The sequence below is a fragment of the Adelges cooleyi genome, unplaced genomic scaffold (assembly GCF_023614345.1).
Source record: "Adelges cooleyi isolate 19-005CV unplaced genomic scaffold, UGA_ACOO_1.1 ACOO_flye_CR_arks_rails_tigmint_CR_PRNA_108, whole genome shotgun sequence".
Taxonomy (NCBI): Eukaryota; Metazoa; Arthropoda; class Insecta; order Hemiptera; family Adelgidae; genus Adelges; species Adelges cooleyi.
In genome coordinates, this window is record NW_026095761.1 from 7,449,179 (window position 1) to 7,467,340 (window position 18,162).

The 18,162-nt window shown below is 30.0% G+C and overlaps 1 protein-coding gene and 2 non-coding genes across 5 annotated transcripts; 1 reads left to right on the forward strand and 2 right to left on the reverse strand.

Annotated features, from left to right (window-relative positions):
* Positions 1 to 946: 946 nt before the first annotated feature.
* LOC126847575 (U2 spliceosomal RNA) lies at positions 947 to 1,139 on the forward strand. The gene has a single exon (XR_007687091.1). It is a non-coding gene; the product is annotated as a U2 spliceosomal RNA (small nuclear RNA).
* Positions 1,140 to 4,663: 3,524 nt separating this feature from the next.
* Positions 4,664 to 4,856, reverse strand: LOC126847576 (U2 spliceosomal RNA). Its single transcript, XR_007687092.1, has one exon. It is a non-coding gene; the product is annotated as a U2 spliceosomal RNA (small nuclear RNA).
* Positions 4,857 to 8,480: 3,624 nt separating this feature from the next.
* On the reverse strand, positions 8,481 to 17,301 carry LOC126847549 (transmembrane protein 184B). 3 transcript variants are annotated; one of them, XM_050587869.1, is made up of 8 exons: positions 16,915 to 17,301; positions 15,522 to 15,687; positions 11,753 to 12,009; positions 11,458 to 11,625; positions 11,211 to 11,380; positions 10,863 to 11,119; positions 10,701 to 10,785; positions 8,481 to 8,760 (listed from the first exon to the last, which is right to left on the reverse strand). In XM_050587869.1, exons 2-8 carry the CDS (start codon positions 15,684 to 15,686, stop codon positions 8,618 to 8,620), a joined length of 1,245 nt encoding a protein of 414 aa, XP_050443826.1. In that variant the 5' UTR covers position 15,687; positions 16,915 to 17,301; the 3' UTR covers positions 8,481 to 8,617. The 3 variants fall into 3 exon arrangements, with proteins under 3 accessions (XP_050443826.1, XP_050443825.1, XP_050443827.1); XM_050587868.1 differs by having other exon boundaries at positions 15,522 to 15,692; XM_050587870.1 differs by lacking the exon at positions 8,481 to 8,760 and adding an exon at positions 9,244 to 10,269 and having other exon boundaries at positions 15,522 to 15,692; positions 16,915 to 17,300.
* Positions 17,302 to 18,162: the final 861 nt, after the last annotated feature.

Consider the following 18,162-nt stretch of genomic DNA (forward strand, 5'->3'; position numbering starts at 1 on the left):
TCAACTAAATATTTGTGTAATTTTACTCTTTTTCTCTTTATTCAGAGTGTCTTATATATATTATATATAAGACTTATTGTAAGATTTATTGTAATTAATTCTACAATATGATAACGTTGCGATCATTTATTATTTCACGAAAATGTTCTTTGACAGAATTAATCAATACAATTATCGCTTTATAAATTGCAAATTATTTTAATTTTAGGTAGGTCCATACATATATATATATATATATATATATATATATATATATATTAGGGGTGCTAAAATTATGTATACCTAAACAAACATAATTCTTATCTTCACCACACCATTAGAATATATAGAATAAAATATTTAAAAACAAAAATATTCTAAAAATAAAATAATTTTAAACGAGTATGTTAATACATTAACAAAATTGTAAGAGTAAAACTAAAGGATTGGGGTTTAAATTTTTGGGGATGCTCGATCCCTCTAGCACCCCCCCCCCTTTTGTTGCGCTTATGTGTAAAATATAATGTTCACATTATCCTAAAAAAAACTATAGACGTTTAAGGCGTATGTCTATAGTTTTGTAAATAATTTTTACTTTTTCAAAATAACTTTGAAAATAAATAGGTAACTGTATTAGTGTAAAGTGAAGCAACAGAGAACGCGGCTGTACGTGCATTCGTGCATGGTTCGGTTTCATGCGATTGCCGGTAGATGGCGCTGCCACCCTATTTTTTTTGAGTTTGAGCATTTTCTCCAAGTTTTTTTCAAAAATTCGATCGAAGAGACTTACTAAATAATTTTGGAACGTGTTATATATATTGTACGGGATATTTATAAGTAATTAGTGTAACTTTTAGCACGTTTTCGTGGAAATTTTGAGTTTTTTACGGTTTTTTCGATGTTGCTTTCTACGTTTCTTCTGTGCGCTTGTTTTATCATAAATAGAACGTTGTTCGTCGTTGGAATTATCGCTTCTCGGCTATTTTTAGCTAAGATCAAAGTGTAGTATCTGTTCTTATCAGCTTAACATCTGGTACACCTCACACCGTGGGGTTCAAATGTTAAACTAATTTTTAAAATTGGTGGAGATCTGGGGCTTGCTCCTACTCCACCGCGGGTTGACCCGGTATTGCAGTACCATCGGGAACGGCCCATATAAACATCTAGAAATCATCATATAAACACATGCTGTTCTATGAACAATAAGTAAAAGTTGCTAATTCTAAAATTTACATTGGACATTTTATCATTATTTGAAAAAATCAAAATTGTTTGAAAAAGCCAGTCCAACATAAATGGGTTATAATCTCTCTTAAAAGTTAGAGAACCAATTCTTTTTAATAAAATAATCACATGATAGACAACTATGGTCGTTACCTAGGTACCTATATGAATATTTTATAGTTTATGCCAAAATTGACAAATAAATATTGACCCAACTAAATGTTAACTGGAACAAATTTTTATTTAATTCTTTCAAATAGAAATTTATTGAGCCACCATAATAAGTGTACATTAATTAGGACCAATTTTTTAATAACTCAGTTCAACTAGAAATGTATTGTGCTCTCATATTAACCATAGTATTATATAGTTGACCAACTTTGTATTTTTCAGAGGGTAACTTAATCACCTTAATTTATAGGTTAAATAGTATATTTAACATTTTGACTTATTTTGTTTTGAAAAATATCAAAAATATTTTTTGAAATATCAGCCTTGGGTGTTTTTTAGAACTATAATATTATGTGCTGTTATTTTCCAAATAACATTTGAACGTTAACACTATCCATTCAGTTTAAGTGTTAACCAAAACCGTAACTATTATTTTAGCTTCGATGCAAAGCAGTGAATGTAATGCTTTTACTATGATTTGGGCTTTTATTAGCTTCGATGCAGAGCGGCGAAGGTATTGGTTTTACTATGATTTGGGCTTTTTTTTTTATCTGTATACTCTGTAACTTTTTTAATGCCAAACCAATTCCTTCGAATAGCAACTCTCTATAAATAACAAATTTCACCTAGTTGGTACTTTGGGGGGGGGGGGGAGGGGCGTTGAAAGTTGAAAAAGTTTACTTTTTATAATATTTTGTCATTTCCAAAGCTTAGAAATAGAATTATATGTTATTGAGTTGTATAAAAAAATGACTTTTCAATAATAATTCCAAAGTAAGTTTAATTTCAATTTTTACTAGTCATCTCAAAACTAATTGTTATATTTAAATTGTCTGAATTAAAACTTACCTTTGAAAAAACTGTTAGAATATTATTATGTTTAGAGTTTTTTAAGTTTCAAAATATATTATTTATATATGAAGTAATAAAATAAATACTAACGAATGGTATAAGAGCAAAATTGTTTATTAATCAATCAAGACAGCATATTTGTATTAGTAAAATCTAAATTCCTTATAACGCAGGCGATGATTTCAGGCAAGTCCGAAAGAGGATACGTTTGTTCTGAAAGTACAAAGTTTGATATAATATATTTTTTAATCAAACGAATCGGGCCAATAGTTGCTCAACATGTTTATTAAATATTTTTCTATTGTGTATTTTACTTATCATTTCCGCTTTTAATAGGACAGCTATATCAGGGGATGTATCCATCGTCTTTACCAATTTTATTTGTTGAATGATATCAGCAAATTGTAAAAAGTTTATGGTACGCGTACTTAGATCTTGATTGTAGTCGAACCATTGAGTTGCCAATTCCTATTGTTATCGGAATAAAAAAAATAGACATTGCAATGTGTATTAAAACATTTTTTAGTAATTCTAGTTTTTTATTTACCGTCGTCATACCATCTTCGTCGCCTACTATATTTTTGGCGGCAGTTACAACTTATTTTTCATTAAATGTAGAAACTGAAAGAACAACATTTTGTGTTACAACATTTTTATTTTCAATTATTATAGCAACCGTATAAATCACAAATTTCATCTAGTTGGGGGGGGGGGGGTTAAAATATAAAAAAGTTTACATCTTCACAATTAATAAAATTGAAAAAAAAACAAACCATACCAGTTGGTAAAAGTTTGTATACTAGTCCTATAGGATAAAATCACTAATTCAAATACAGTTTAACAAACGATAGACTCGAGATTATTATAGAATGTGTTTTCAATTCAATTTTGTACATTTTACATTTGTCGAATATTATTATTATCCTGTAAATTATTACCTTCTTCTATTTGCCTTTCTAATTCAACGCGACTGAGGAGATTTCCTCTTGCACCCGTTGTCAGTTTTACTTGATCAAATACAATTAATAAATCATCGTAGGTCATTTGGTTGTTTTGCACGTAACGGTCAGTGACTATTCTTCTTGTTGTAATCTATTGTTATAAGAATAATTAGTCAACTGTACAGTGAAATTTGCAAGTTAAACTCTGATCCTTTTGAATCTGAATTTTTTCAGCATAATAAAATAAAAATTTCACAGTACTCTAAGTATTTTCTTGGTTGTTATTGTCATCAATAATTGGTTATAAGCGAAAATATTACTTAAATAACTCAATGGAAAACACATTGAATACATTTTCTAAAAAATACATTACATTGTTTAGCAACAATCTCAGCATTTTTTTTTTGTTAATCATAAATAATAAGTAGGTACTCGTTATGCTTACAAATTGTGCTGTATTAGGGCCGGTTCCACCTTGACAATGGAAATGCCATGCAAAAATGCGGTATCGCGGTTTTTGAAAACATTTTGAGAGTATTTGATTATTTATTTTATTTTGCAAGTAAAAACTTAAACTTTGAAATATTCGATAATAGTTCCTGTGACGATTTTATAATGTTACTGCAATATTGTATTATATTGCTGTGATATTCAAATAGGGTTTTCCCGAATAACCGCAGTACTCACTGCAAGAAAATATACTTGAAGAACGATCACCGTACCAAGTCTGTTACTACATTTAACCGTGCAATTTTTTATTTAAGCAACTGATACTTAAGAACGTTTTTGTTTGCGTTGTATAGCATTCATAATACACGGCAATCCCTTCTGTTATTTTTTTTTTTATGTACTTAACACATTTTAAACAAGTTACTCGTGTGCAAAATATATGCTATAGACTTTTTAAGTATATAGACTTGTGACCTCTCCGTTCCTCTCTACTATGCTTTGATTCCATATTATGCCCATACTCTATACTGTACACTAAAAATCACATTCAAATTAACGCTTTGGTGCATATTTTTTAGCCCCTCAATCCAAATTTTATTCAAACTACATAGAAATAGAGTTTTTTTTAAGTATGAAGCATATGGCAATGTTATTTGGAAAATAACAGCACATAATATAAAACACCTAAGGCTGATAAAACATTTCGTTGGCAATAAACAATTTTGGTTAGCGTTGCATGAAATTATTGTCCAATATTTCAAACAAAATAAGTCAAAATGTTAAATATACAATTTAACCTATACATTAAGGTGATTAAGTTACCCTTTGAAAAATACAAAGTTGGTCAACTATATAATACTATAGTTAATATGAGGGCACAATAGATTTCTAGTTGAACTGAGATTATAACCTATTATGATAGACTGGCTTTTTCAAACAATTTTGATTTTTTTCGAAAAATGATAAAATGTCCAATGTATATTTTAGAATTAGCAACTTGTATTTATTGTTCATAGAACAGCATGTCTTTTGATGATTACTAGATGTTTATATGGGCCGTTCCCGATGGTACTGCAATACCGGGTCAACCCGCGGTGGAGTAGGAGCAAGCCCCAGATCTCCACCAATTTTAAAAATTAGTTTAACATTTGAACCCCACGGTGTGAGGTGTACCAGATGTTAAGCTGATAAGAACAGATACTACACTTTGATCTTAGCTAAAAATAGCCGAGAAGCGATAATTCCAACGACGAACAACGTTCTATTTATGATAAAACAAGCGCACAGAAGAAACGTAGAAAGCAACATCGAAAAAACCGTAAAAAACTCAAAATTTCCACGAAAACGTGCTAAAAGTTACACTAATTACTTATAAATATCCCGTACAATATATATAACACGTTCCAAAATTATTTAGTAAGTCTCTTCGATCGAATTTTTGAAAAAAACTTGGAGAAAATGCTCAAACTCAAAAAAAATAGGGTGGCAGCGCCATCTACCGGCAATCGCATGAAACCGAACCATACACCAAAAAAAATGCCCAATATTTAAGTATACAGTTACCTATTTATTTTCAAAATTATTTTGAAAAAGTAAAAATTATTTACAAAACTATAGACATACGCCTTAAACGTCTATAGTTTTTTTTGTTGGATAATGTGAGCAATATTATATTTTACACATAAGCGCCACAAAGAGGAGGGAGGGGGGTGCTAGAGAGATACGAGCATCCCCAAAAATTTAAACCCCAATCCTTGAGTTTTATCCTTACAATTTTGTTAATGTATTAACATACTCGTTTAAAATTATTTTATTTTTAGAATATTTTTGTTTTTAAATATTTTATTCTATATATTCTAATGGTGTGGTGAAGATAAGAATTATGTTTACTTAGGTATACACAATTTTAGGTATAAATCTAGCGACCACTCGTTTTTTTCGAATTTTTTTTTTGTTGCAAAATGTGTGTTTTTAACGCTGAATACGATAGTGAAGTCAGATTTGGTCGGTCGGACTTACTTTTGAAGTTATAAGCAAAAACTAAATTTTTTTTTTTTAAGTGCAATAACTTCGTGAATTTAACTTTTTTTGAATTTTTATTTCTTCAAAATTTGTATTTTTTTATGCTTAAACAAATGGCGCAAACATAAATTGAACATCATACTTACTTTTCATGTTATAAGCAAAAACTTGAGTTTCGGAATTTTCCTTAAAAACGCAATACTGCGCTCAAAAGTTATCGGTTTTTCATTTTTGTTTTATTCATTATATTTGTCATTAGGTTTGAAAGTTTTTGGTAAAGTCAGAATTCACCTAGCATACTTACTTTTTATGTTATAAGCAAAAACTTGATTTTTGTAACAAATTGCGGCTGCACAATACATTTGTCGGCTACGCGAGTTCGCGTTGCTACTGTATTATTACTATTAGTATATTATTATTATTATTACTCTTATTAGTTATTACTACTATTAGAATACTATTACTATTACTAATGATTATTATATTATTTGAATAATATTATCAACGATGTGATATCATTATTGTAAAGATTTGGAGGACCTTGGAGCACAGAATTGGAGGGAGATCGTGCAGGATCGAGATAAGTGGGGTGATTTAGTGATGGCGGCAAAAACTCTTGGAGAGTTATGAAGGCCGGAAGAAGAAGAAGAATATAATAATTGTCTATTAAGGTATTAAGAACCAGTCGATTTCCACAACACCACAGAGGTACGACTAACGAAATGATTTTCATAATTCTGCGGCTGTGGCGGGCGGCGGCTACGGACGCAACAGTCCGCCGCTGCACCATATGTATTTTGTCGGCGACGCGAGTTCGTGCTGCTACAGAATTATTATTTATTATAGTAAATTATTTATTTTTATTACTATTACTATTGATCATAACTGTATTTGAATAATTTTCTTAAGTATTCTGTATTAAAGCTTGATGTTAGAAAATCTTTAGCTATATAAAACAACTCCCTACGACAGCCGACTTGTACCCCTTCGGGGCTCTTCGTTGAATGAACAAACCCCCAGAGGAAAAAATAGCTCACCTAAAGGGAATAAAAAAAACTAACCTGATACTGCTCTGGAAGCGGTTAGTGACCTAACGAGTCCAAACCTAGCCATTTAATCTACGCCACCGCTGCCGCTGAATTACAAAAATCAAGTTTTTGCTTATAACATTAAAAGTAAGTATGCTAGGTGAATTCTGACTTTACCAAAAACTTTCAAATCTAATGACAAATATAATGAATAAAAAAAAAATGAGTGGTCGCTAAACTAGATTTTTCCCAATTTTAACACCCCTAATATATATATATGGACCTACCTAAAATTAAAATAATTTACAGTTTATAAAGCGATAATTGTATTGATTAATTCCGTTTAAGAACATTTTCGTGAAATAAGAAAAGATCGCAACATTATCATATTGTATTGTCCAATATTATAAATATAGGTAACAAGTCAAAATGTTAAATGTACTATTTAACCTATAAATTAAGGTAATTAAGTGACTCTCTGAAAAAAAACAAAGTTGGTCCAACTAATACTATATGGTTAATATGAGGGCACAATACATTTCTAGTTGGACCGAGTTGTTAAAAATTCGGAACTTACAAAAGTATGCTTATTAAAGGGTTCAATAAGTTTCTGTTGAAATAACTAAGTAACAAGTTGTTCTATGAAAACATTTAATTAGGCCAACTATACAATAATCATGTCCCTACATTAACCATAGCTCAAGTTGGACCAACTTGAGACAATTTGTTTTAACCTGTAATATAGTAATTGTCTCTGGTGAAACACAATATTTTTTTAGTTAGAATAATGATATGACAGTTTTGGGCCTTTCGCACGCAACAAATTTAAATTACATTCAATTTAATGATTTTCTGAAATATCAATTAAATATACTCATTTTAAATGTAGCCAATATTTGTATCAAGAATCTTGATGTACTTATTTGAAAGAATAAAAATAGACACATTTATTTTGATCCTTTATTAATACGTTAAAAATAATTATAAGAAGTTAAGTTATTTAACAACATATATTTGTATTCTTCGATAGACATACATAGTTAATATTTATATATTATATACATATATATTTTTAGTTAGTTACATAACCAAGAAATCAAGTTAAATTGAAAATGGTTTAAATTTGTAATTTCAAAAATAATAGTTACGGTTATGATTTACACTTAAAACTGAATACACAGTGTTAACGTTTACCTTGATAATTTATGTTATCAATATAAATTAAAAATATTAACTTGTATTATACAATAATAGGTTCTCGTAATAATTTAGTTATAGATAATATAGTCAAAATAGATTTTTTTTTTTAAATATTTGTGAACGATATTATATTGTAGTGCTTGTATATTATATTTTATTTAAGTCTAACAAACTTACGTCTTAATTTAATAACAAATACAAGTTTTAAAATAATAGGTGACTAGTTTTCATTGTTTTAAGCTTACAGATACGATAAACGATTACATTTTTCAAATAAGTAGGTTTTGGTACATTCGAACAGCGTACAGTAATAGTAATAATAATAATAATTAGGATGATTACATTTAGATAACAATTAAAGATAACACAGACAGCAACAATGGAAGTAACAAGAGCTAAATGTATAAAGAGTAATATATGTTAAAATAAATAATAATATGCGATGTGCAAGTACTAACAATTGTAAATATTGCACTAAAGTCAAGGACAGCCATCAAGTAGAATAGAATTTATTTGGAAGGGAAATAAAATAACTCTTAGCAGTTAGACGATAAGTACGAGAGAGAGCGTGTGAAACGGAAAATATACATCATCCGATAACAGGTTTTGAATCTTGTTTTTTTTTTTACGTAATGATTATAAAAAGCCGGTAATTTTACACGCAACGGAAGAATGATCAATTTTTTTGCATTGTTAATCAGAAGAAATAAATATAGAATAAGTAAAGTCGAATAAGCTAAACGGTTGTGTTCACGGTAATTCTTCGTCAGAGCTCAACAACATGGCCTTCTCGTTGTAAATCAGCGTTGTCTGCTTTGTCGTTTTTACAGTCTTTGGACGGCCATGATTGTCTTTGGCAGTAGTGGTTTTTGATCCGTAACTCTTTTGTCCTCCTGAAAGCCGTATTAAGTATTAACATTATAGTAATATTATTATTAAACATCTTTATAACGTGTGTGCATCGAGTAAACCGTGTACACATCAGCTAGAAAAAATGTACTCACGTGGGTTTTTCAAAATTTTTCGCCGGATTTGTACTTACCAACTTTGTTTGCCGCAAGTTCCGTTTATATAATACTCTTAATAATACCGTTAACAGTCTTGACTATCTTTATTTATTTATAAATATAAAAAAAAAAATTATTTATTTAAAATATACTGTTGGATTTAAAATAATGTATATTACTGTTAATATTTGATATTTATTTAAATTTTTTACCATAAAATAGGTTAATAATATCTTTTTAAATGTCCTTTTAATAGAACAGAAATTGGGTTATCTTAAAAATTGTTATTGTTTACTAAGAAAAAGCATATTATTATACTTGCTAGGTACTTTTTTTATTTTTTATCAGTTATACGAATAAAACGTTCGCTGCAGATTTGTACAACAATTTTATATTAAAAAATAAATACAAAATAGTTTAAAATACATTTTGAAATAACTAATTAAAAAAAAAAACTGCTCAAAACAACTGTTGTAGCTATACTAAGTTTAAGTCTAATACAAAAATTATTTTATAATTGTTAAAAAAAATTTCTTATAAAGTACGTCTAACATATAAATTGCGAGGATCGGTCCCCAAACAACACTTGGATCGTGTTTAGTAATATTAAGTGAAGTTTTAAGTAAGTAAGTAATTATACGTACTTAATAACTAGTAAAATTATTAGATTACAATTTATATAAGTAAAAATACTTGGAATTGGTACACGTGCACGTTTTAGACAATTAGTTTGTTTGTTTATATAAAACAAAACACAGATCACAGACTTATAAATGTCTTAAACAAATAACAGATGCTCTTAAATACAATTTTTAAAAACGTTTATAGTGGTGCAAATTACTAGACGAAATAATATTAAGTAACACAATGATGGAAAAAAGTATTGACTAGCAAGAAATTAATTAAAAAGAGAAAATTTGATATTTTTCTCTCAACGCGTGCGACTAGTTTTAAATGTATACTCGCAGTGTCGAGATAAAAAATATATATATATATATATATATATATATATATATATATATATATATATATTACGAAGAAACACTTGAGGAAAACAATTTTAGTTAGATAAAAAGTCAAGTACTCGAGTAACAAACATATTAATAAAAAATAAATTAAATACAAACACAATGTACTCTTAATAAAATAATCACATTGCAGCTACCCGATGATGAAAAATGAATAAAACTCAATAAAAAATATATAATACTACAAGTAAACGAGAAACAAATAATAACTAAATTATTTCTAATAAATTATACGTATAAATAATATTTCAATATAAATACATAATATGGATTTTCTAATATCTAAAAAATTAAGAGAGCGGCAAATTACAACTATAAAACTTTGTCCATGCTTATAGTTTCTCATACGGTCGAGAGGAACCAACGTCTGCAAATAAAAATGTAAATATACTTTGTAAGTCATGCATAAAAAAAAAAAAGAAACGAAAAAGTTCCAATAAATAATAACTGTGAACGTTTTACAGAAAATTTACATAATATTACGGTGTTGATATATTTAAAAAAAATTTACATAATATGATAACAATGTCGGAGTGACGACTTATAAATTAGCTAAAACATATAATGAACTACAAAAAACAAGAACAAAAAATCAATTTCTTTGGCGTAAACAAGCGCGATACGTCTTAAGAAAACACGAATAGCGTCTTAATGAATGTGCAAACGCAATTTGTATTGATCAAACAAAAAACGGCAAAAAAAAAAAACTATTATCGCAAAACGCAATTGAAAAAAAAATATATATATATCAAACCACACCGTGCAATAAGAAAAAAAAAAAAAGTTCAAACTAGTTACCTGAACTGTATTGAGTGTATTGTTGGTACTGTGGATGGAAGTTGTGTATGGCGTCCGTCATAATGTCTTTGGGGTTCATGGTCTCCTGTGTAACAACGATAATATATTATAACTATTGTGATACGAGTGAAAAAATTAGTCAATTGCCCAAAGTAATATTACCTTTAAGCTGCTAGAAATACTCTGCATGGTCACCGTACGCGAACTGGACGAATGTCCTGTACCGGCGGTCTGAGCGTTGTTGGCGTAGATTTCGTACGGGAAAGCCGCTCGTAAGGCCAGCGCGGCGAATAGCATTTCAATGCAAATCAAAAAGTTTTGATAACCGGCCGACACGGTACCGGCGCTGGTGGGCTGGCCGTTGGAGTCGATGAGAGGATCGATAAATTTGGCTTTTTCCAACACGGCCAGCAAAACTCCTAAGTACAATTACAATTACAATTTTTTTTCAAAAAAAAAAAAACCTTTGCGTTACTACGTTTGGTAACGGTATTTTTTTTTTATACTAACCTTGCCAGAACGACAGGAAAATAACGCTCTTAATGGTACAAAATTTAAGCACCGGTTCGTACGGCGTCAACAAGTCGCGTGTGGCAAAATAGAACAAAAACAGACCGTAAAGAGCCAGACTGACCGAAAGGTTATAAATACAGGTGACGTACAAGTATCCTCCGTTCATACTAAAAACAAGAACAACATTATTTATATATACTTACAAGTTTTTCAGGAATTAAAAACGTATAGTGTTTTAACACACCTCCAATCTCCGTCGTGGTAATATCCGAAATACTGTAAGAATATAATGACAAAAGCCATTGTCGGTTTGACCAAACAGAACTGTAAGGTGGCTTGTTTACAAAAACGCAAAAACCCGATAGTGTACGTACGTCCGGTCAGACAACAAGTTCCGTATTGCCAACTCGATCTGCAATTTCATCGATATTATTATAATATAATATAATAGTACGCATCAGAGTGGAAAACATTTTTTTTTTTTTTTAGGTTACACGTTTAGTTAAATTTAATACACACAATGTTATTATAATACTCACAGAATGGGTTTGCCACGAATTTCGCTCATTATATTCCCTTCGCCGCCCAAATACTCGTAGCACAAACTCATGAAGTTGTATATGACGAAAGCTTCGTAACAATCTCGAATAGTGAAGAAGTACACGTAGTAGTGTTCGTTGTTGAAAAACAACAAACTCACCCAAGAATGTAATGCATAAATCGGCACGATGAAAAGTATACGTATGATCCATCTTTGTTCTGCCGGATTCGTGTTCCAGCGGAGGTGATAATAAATCTGTAATTAAAAATAAGGTATCTTAATAATTAAAATAAAATATTGTAATTGACAAATTCTTAGGTAATTTAGGATGTTTTATTTTACGTATTTACCTAACCTAACCTAACCTTAACAAAAATGTATTGCCAAGTCTGATAATTGTATATAATGGTATTTGTACCGTACAACACGCTAACTGCATAACGGATAATACAAATTAGCAGCAAATTGTTAAATGTGTATGTAAAGTGCTGGTTTCAATAACATAAGAACCCGTTATTTTCGGTCTTCAATATTGGAGAACACATGCAAATATATTTTACAAAATACAAACGGTATGAGGGTCATTAATAATAAGTTAAAACAACCAATTATGTTAAGTACTTGACCGTGTAAGTCTATTATACGGCATATGTAAAGCACTTTATGGTCGTTAGACATGATGTGTCATTAACATAGGTCCGTTGTTAAATAGGAACATTTTTGTGAAATTTAAACTTACACCTGTGCTTAATTTCTAAAAATTTTAATAAAATAATACTCCATTAAAATATGGTGCAAAAGTAAAACTTGGGTTAACAACAATTTCCCTCGAAAACTATTTGTTTGACATATTTTCCAAAACTGAAAGGCATTTTTAAACGAAATCAAATTGATCAACACAGTGTTCCTGTATTATATTTAATTATATTGTCTTTATTAAAATAATTCAAAAGTTACACAACAGTATTGATTATATAAATAACAATGTGTTCTATGAACACTCTGCGACATCCTTATCACTATATCTCTTATCACTTAAGATCCAATATTATGTACATTTTGTATACTCAAACAGTACTAGAGAACTATATGGGTAGGGTTATACTGTATGCGGTCTGTTATTATGGAGTTTTGTATAGGCAATATTTAAGAAAAAAATATAAAAAAATCCGTTTCCCACATAATCTAGTAAAGTTGTCAAAGAACTCGACATTTCGGTCTAAAATAAACCGAATTGACTGGAAAAAATTGTTGCTAGCAAAAACAACATTCATAATATTATGGTTTTTTTATTAAAATCACTTCACTTTAAAATAATTATTGTCAATTAAACACGGTTAACGACGCGACGTTTACACGAGTGTTAATGTCAATGTAGTTTTTGTTTTTAACTGAATGACATTTGATTTTTTTTTTTGTGTACTTCATTCATCGGTTTGCTCGACTTGTGTTTTTTTATTTTTGCAACTATTATTAATGTAGGTTATTATACGGAACAACAGCTGTGTTTCCACTTCATTGCCAAAACCAATGGCATAAAATTGCAGGCTATCGATGACCAAACAAAGTAACAGTACTTTTTTTTATGATTAGAAATCATTCCAACACCAGCTTAGACGAAAAAGGTTACCGATTGGTAATGTGTATTGAGTAAGGTGAGACTCAAAGGGAAGGAAATAAGTAAGTGGTAAACCACGGCAGAAGAAAAAAAAACACACAACATCCGAGTAGCATATTTTCACCTTGAAATATTATATTCATTTATGTATAAACACCACACATTTGGAAACCTTGGGACATTAATTTAACGACGAGACAACACAATTAGGCACACCAGTTCAAATATATAATAATAATAAAGATATCGTACATCAATATATATATAAATCATTGTTATATTGTCCGATTATGTCTTCTGACGTTTTTGATGAATACATCAATTATTGATAACAAGCAATTAAATAAGTGTGTTAACCAGAATTCGCTGTGCACATAATATTATTGTTGAAATGCGAATAAACAATCATTATTTTCTATTTAATTGAATTATCGCAATGGAAAATAATAATACTTATTATTATTGTTATGTCTTGTTGTTTTCCTGGAAAACAACAAGACATGTTTTTAAAAGTAACTTCATTATCAGTTCTTCAGGGTTTTCCCTAGTTATTTCTCCTACCAGGAATAAAATATATACCTAACCGATGATTTGTTAATATGTTTATATAATACATCAAGTGCAGATTTTTTTGCCTTACATCAGTTGTATGTTTTTTTTTTGTTGTTAAAATATCAATTATGCTACGTTTTCGACCGTGTCAAAAATCGCATAAAGAGATAATGTTCAAGGATGTGTCAATGAAACGGTTTTTCATATATTTATTCTTTATTCTTGTAATTTTTTAAATAATGCTATTCGTTGACAATTGTAGCTCATAAACAAACCTCGTTTCTACAAAAAAAAAACCACCCCAAAGAGGTCTTTTGTACAGTAGTAAACAGAAAAAAAATGATTTCACATAGGCAAACTTGAGACATTTATCTTAGAAACGTTTCGATATTAATAATATTCTACCGTACAAAAGTTATTGAATATTAATTACAAGGTAAATTGAATTAAACATTTTTTTTATAGTTGTTATATTAGCATTGTGTTTGTGTAGATTGTTAGTTGCAACTGTTATTTGTATTTTAAACCGAATAATGTTATTTAAATCCAAAAGTATCGAGTAAACACATAAATAAATACAAACGCTCATTATGTAATTATTTGTTAAGGTCGGAAAATAAACAATTTAATAATTACATGATAATTAAATCGGCGGAAAATAATAGGGTACAAGCATTACACGCTATTAGATTAGAGTCTTTTCTACATATATATATATATATATATATATATATATATATATATCTTTAATATAGCAAACGATGTGTGACATTTAAATTAACGCGAGTCGGATGTGTACAAATCGTTGTACAAAGAAAGTTATTGATATATGTACACATTAATTTTTGTGTTTACTGAACGAACAATTAAACGACAGCATAAATGGTTGTAACAGATGATGAATTTGTGATCTGTTTCATTTAATTATACGTACAAGATTCTGTTTGATTTAAAGCCACTTCAGAGAGAAATAAAAATAAAACAACACATAACGTTAAAAATGGGTAACCATATTATTATTCTAAAGGAACTTTTATTATTTAAATAAGAAATGTGCAATAGAAGTATGTTTATTGTAATAACTTGGAATGCCTTTTGAGAGACTTAATAGTTATTGACCAATAGAAGATATCAATGTTTACTTTCTTCGATAATGGTTCGACATTTTAATAAAAAACCAAACGACTGCTCTTTGACCGCCGACTATCTTAGCATATCAATGTAAAGCTGGGTATATTATTATTGTACCTGGTATTTTTTTTTTACATATAATTGTTTTACATTTTAATAACAGTTACTGTGCCTGTTTTTGGTTGTTACAATTACAGACATTTGCGTCATGCTTATTTAATATACAAAAATTTGTCTAGATTTGGCAACGCTGGACGCAGTTTAACTACAGCGACATTTAAAGCTGAACAATGTGCTATTAATCAATTTGACATAAGTTAATAATAAAAAAAAACGTTAAGAGAGTTTTTTTAAATTTTGTTTGTCACTCGATGGTACGAAAGATGTTTTTAAACGATTTCTCAATTTAATCACGAGCAATTATTAAAAAAACTCTATATTCAATTTTTGTTTAAATTACAATTACCTGTTGACACGTCACAAACACTGCTGTCCACACAAAAAGTCCAGCAATCACTTGACAAGCTGTTGTCTGTAAAAATATTGGAGTCGTAGGCGATTGTGTAACTCTTTGCGTGATGACATCTATCACAGAGTCGGATGCAGTTGAACCAGTCTCACTGGACGCCATCCTTTACTAAAAAATAAAACAATTGTAACATTGATAGACAACAGACATTAATAGTCGTCTAATTACATGCGGCAGTAGGAATTTTTTATTATTTTAAAATGGCTTTTCAAACCTATACACGCCTAATTTGTACTAAACCCATTTCTTAACAGCTATCGTGGTATTTTGAATACAATTTTTCAGTAGGCGATATTTATTTAATTTTTACTTAAACTAAAATATATACTAATATAGAATTTTCTGTAATGAACAATATGTGTCATTATACTAAATCCTTTATAACTATACTAATTGTTGGGTTAATAATACAATAGAAAATTAGCCAATATACATCACGTCGAATAAAGGTCGGTTGGAATACCAATATATAAACTTTACACGGATTTACCTACAAGTACGTAAAACAACAATTGGCATTCTAAAATATACAAATGAGCCGTCGAGAGCAAAAGTGGTGTATGAAGTCACGTTTGAATTAATCCGAAGTAACACCGCCACTTAAGTTAGTAATAGATCTGCGATTTGGTTGTAAGTAGGAATATACTTGGATAATTAAGTTAACTATAAAATATACAAACATTTTATTCAGATAACGGCTAAGGGTAAAAAACAGTTGTCTTTGTAGTATTTATTTTGTAAGTATGTCTGTAGGTATCATTTATTTGTTAATTTTTTGTACGACATACTGTAATATTATGATTAAACCTTTTCAGGATTCCTAGATAGTAATCTATCTTAGATACAGCACACAAAAACTTGTACACGAAAATCACTAGCTCGTTGAAGGATGTTTTATGGTTAATTGGCATACATCACGTCAGAACACGGATAAAGTGCTATGTAAAGTGGACATAAGAACAAACATTAACTAATTTCAATATAATGGCTAATGCTAAATGAATGAATGATTAGTAGGGTCCTACAAGTTAACATACTTACGAGCTTTTTACATTTATATACTTAGTGCAGGCGGCAGTTTAAATCTCGGGCACGGGCAACCGTCTGGGGAAAAAATGGCCACCTGCACCTGTCTTTCAGGCCGACTAACTCGTTTGGTAGCGTTAAGTCGGCAACCCGCTACAAGCCCAAAGACGCCAAATCTAAACCAGTCTTATGATCTGATCGGCGGAAATTAACGGACGTTAAACGTAAGAGAGAGATACTAGTAAGAACGTGGGTTATATTCCCCAAGTGATTTTAATATTACAAAAAGTGTATTGTGTCTTACCCGTGAATTGTTAAATTTTCGATTATAAATCCACTTGTGTTCTCTCGGTTGAAGAGTGTGCCCCTGAAATCGGTCGGCGGTACTTTAACACTGGCGGACGTCGTCAAGCGGTTCGCCTGTGGACATTAGCAAAACTGACATATTGCCGTTGTCGGGTCATTATTGAAATGCATGCGTGTTTCGATTACATGTTGTCGCCGAATTGAACTGACTGGCGGCCACGTAACGCGGATATGAATTTAATAATATTATTCTCGGATCAAAAGTGAAAGAAACAGTCAACGTAAACGGCGAACAATTAGGTTTAACAAAGTGAATGGAAAAGTAGCACCTAGCGCGCGCACGCTAAGTAGTAACAAGCGCCACGGCGGAGGCGGTCGGCAATGCCAGCAGTATACAAATGGCTATGGACGTTGCGATATTACCGATATGAGTAGAGTATCGATACATTTAGTATCGATACAAGTACTTCCTAGTATCGATATTTTACTGATATTTTTTTTTTTACCAACCGTTATACAGGGGGTGGCTATTAGTGGTTTTAATCACAGATATATATTACAACTAGATAGCCGACTTAGAAGAATTAATGTTGAAGTCAGGTGTACGGCCGACTTTTCTTATCAAAGAGCCCATTGTTTACATTATGAGTAATGATAATGAAGAGTTTCATTATAAATTATCATAGTAAAGTTTCATTATAAATTATCATAGTAAAATTAGTTTTAAGAAATTTTAATTCAGTACATTTGACTTACTATAATGATATATAATAGGTAGGTTTTTAATGTACAAAACTCTTAAAAGTTTCGTTTGTGCATACCTATGTTATCAAAATAAAGAATACAACTAATTCAAATACTGTGTTTGTTTGAAAATCTTGGTTAGTTCTGTCTAAAGAAATTATTTGTTGTTTTGTGAACATTATTTCAAAAATTGTCTAACTAGACGTCTCTATGCAGATTGGATACTATAACTTACAGCTATCAAGTACTTTTATCTTTATACTTGTTCCGATGTTGAGCTTTTGTAAGATACAAAACATAAAGACATATTAAATGGCATTTTCAGAAATCCAACATTTTTTTTTAAAATAGTACAATTTGAAGTACTAGATGAGAAAAATATTCCCACCTCGCTATTGTTTACTGGGTTTCGTTTTTGGACAGCCGTCGTTTTCAAGTATATTTTTCTTCCGATTATTACTTTCATATCGATACTATTGTTTCGATATTTCACCAATATCGA

Excerpts from the sequence above, each read along its gene's own strand:
- LOC126847549 (XM_050587869.1), bottom strand. The coding sequence starts at position 15,686 with ATGGCGTCCAGTGAGACTGGTTCAACTGCATCCGACTCTGTGATAGAT. Across the intron at positions 12,010-15,521 it reads TGTTTGTGACGTGTCAACAG|ATTTATTATCACCTCCGCTG; the intron begins GTAATTGTAATT and ends TTTTAATTACAG. Across the intron at positions 8,761-10,700 it reads ATACACTCAATACAGTTCAG|GAGGACAAAAGAGTTACGGA; the intron begins GTAACTAGTTTG and ends TACGGCTTTCAG.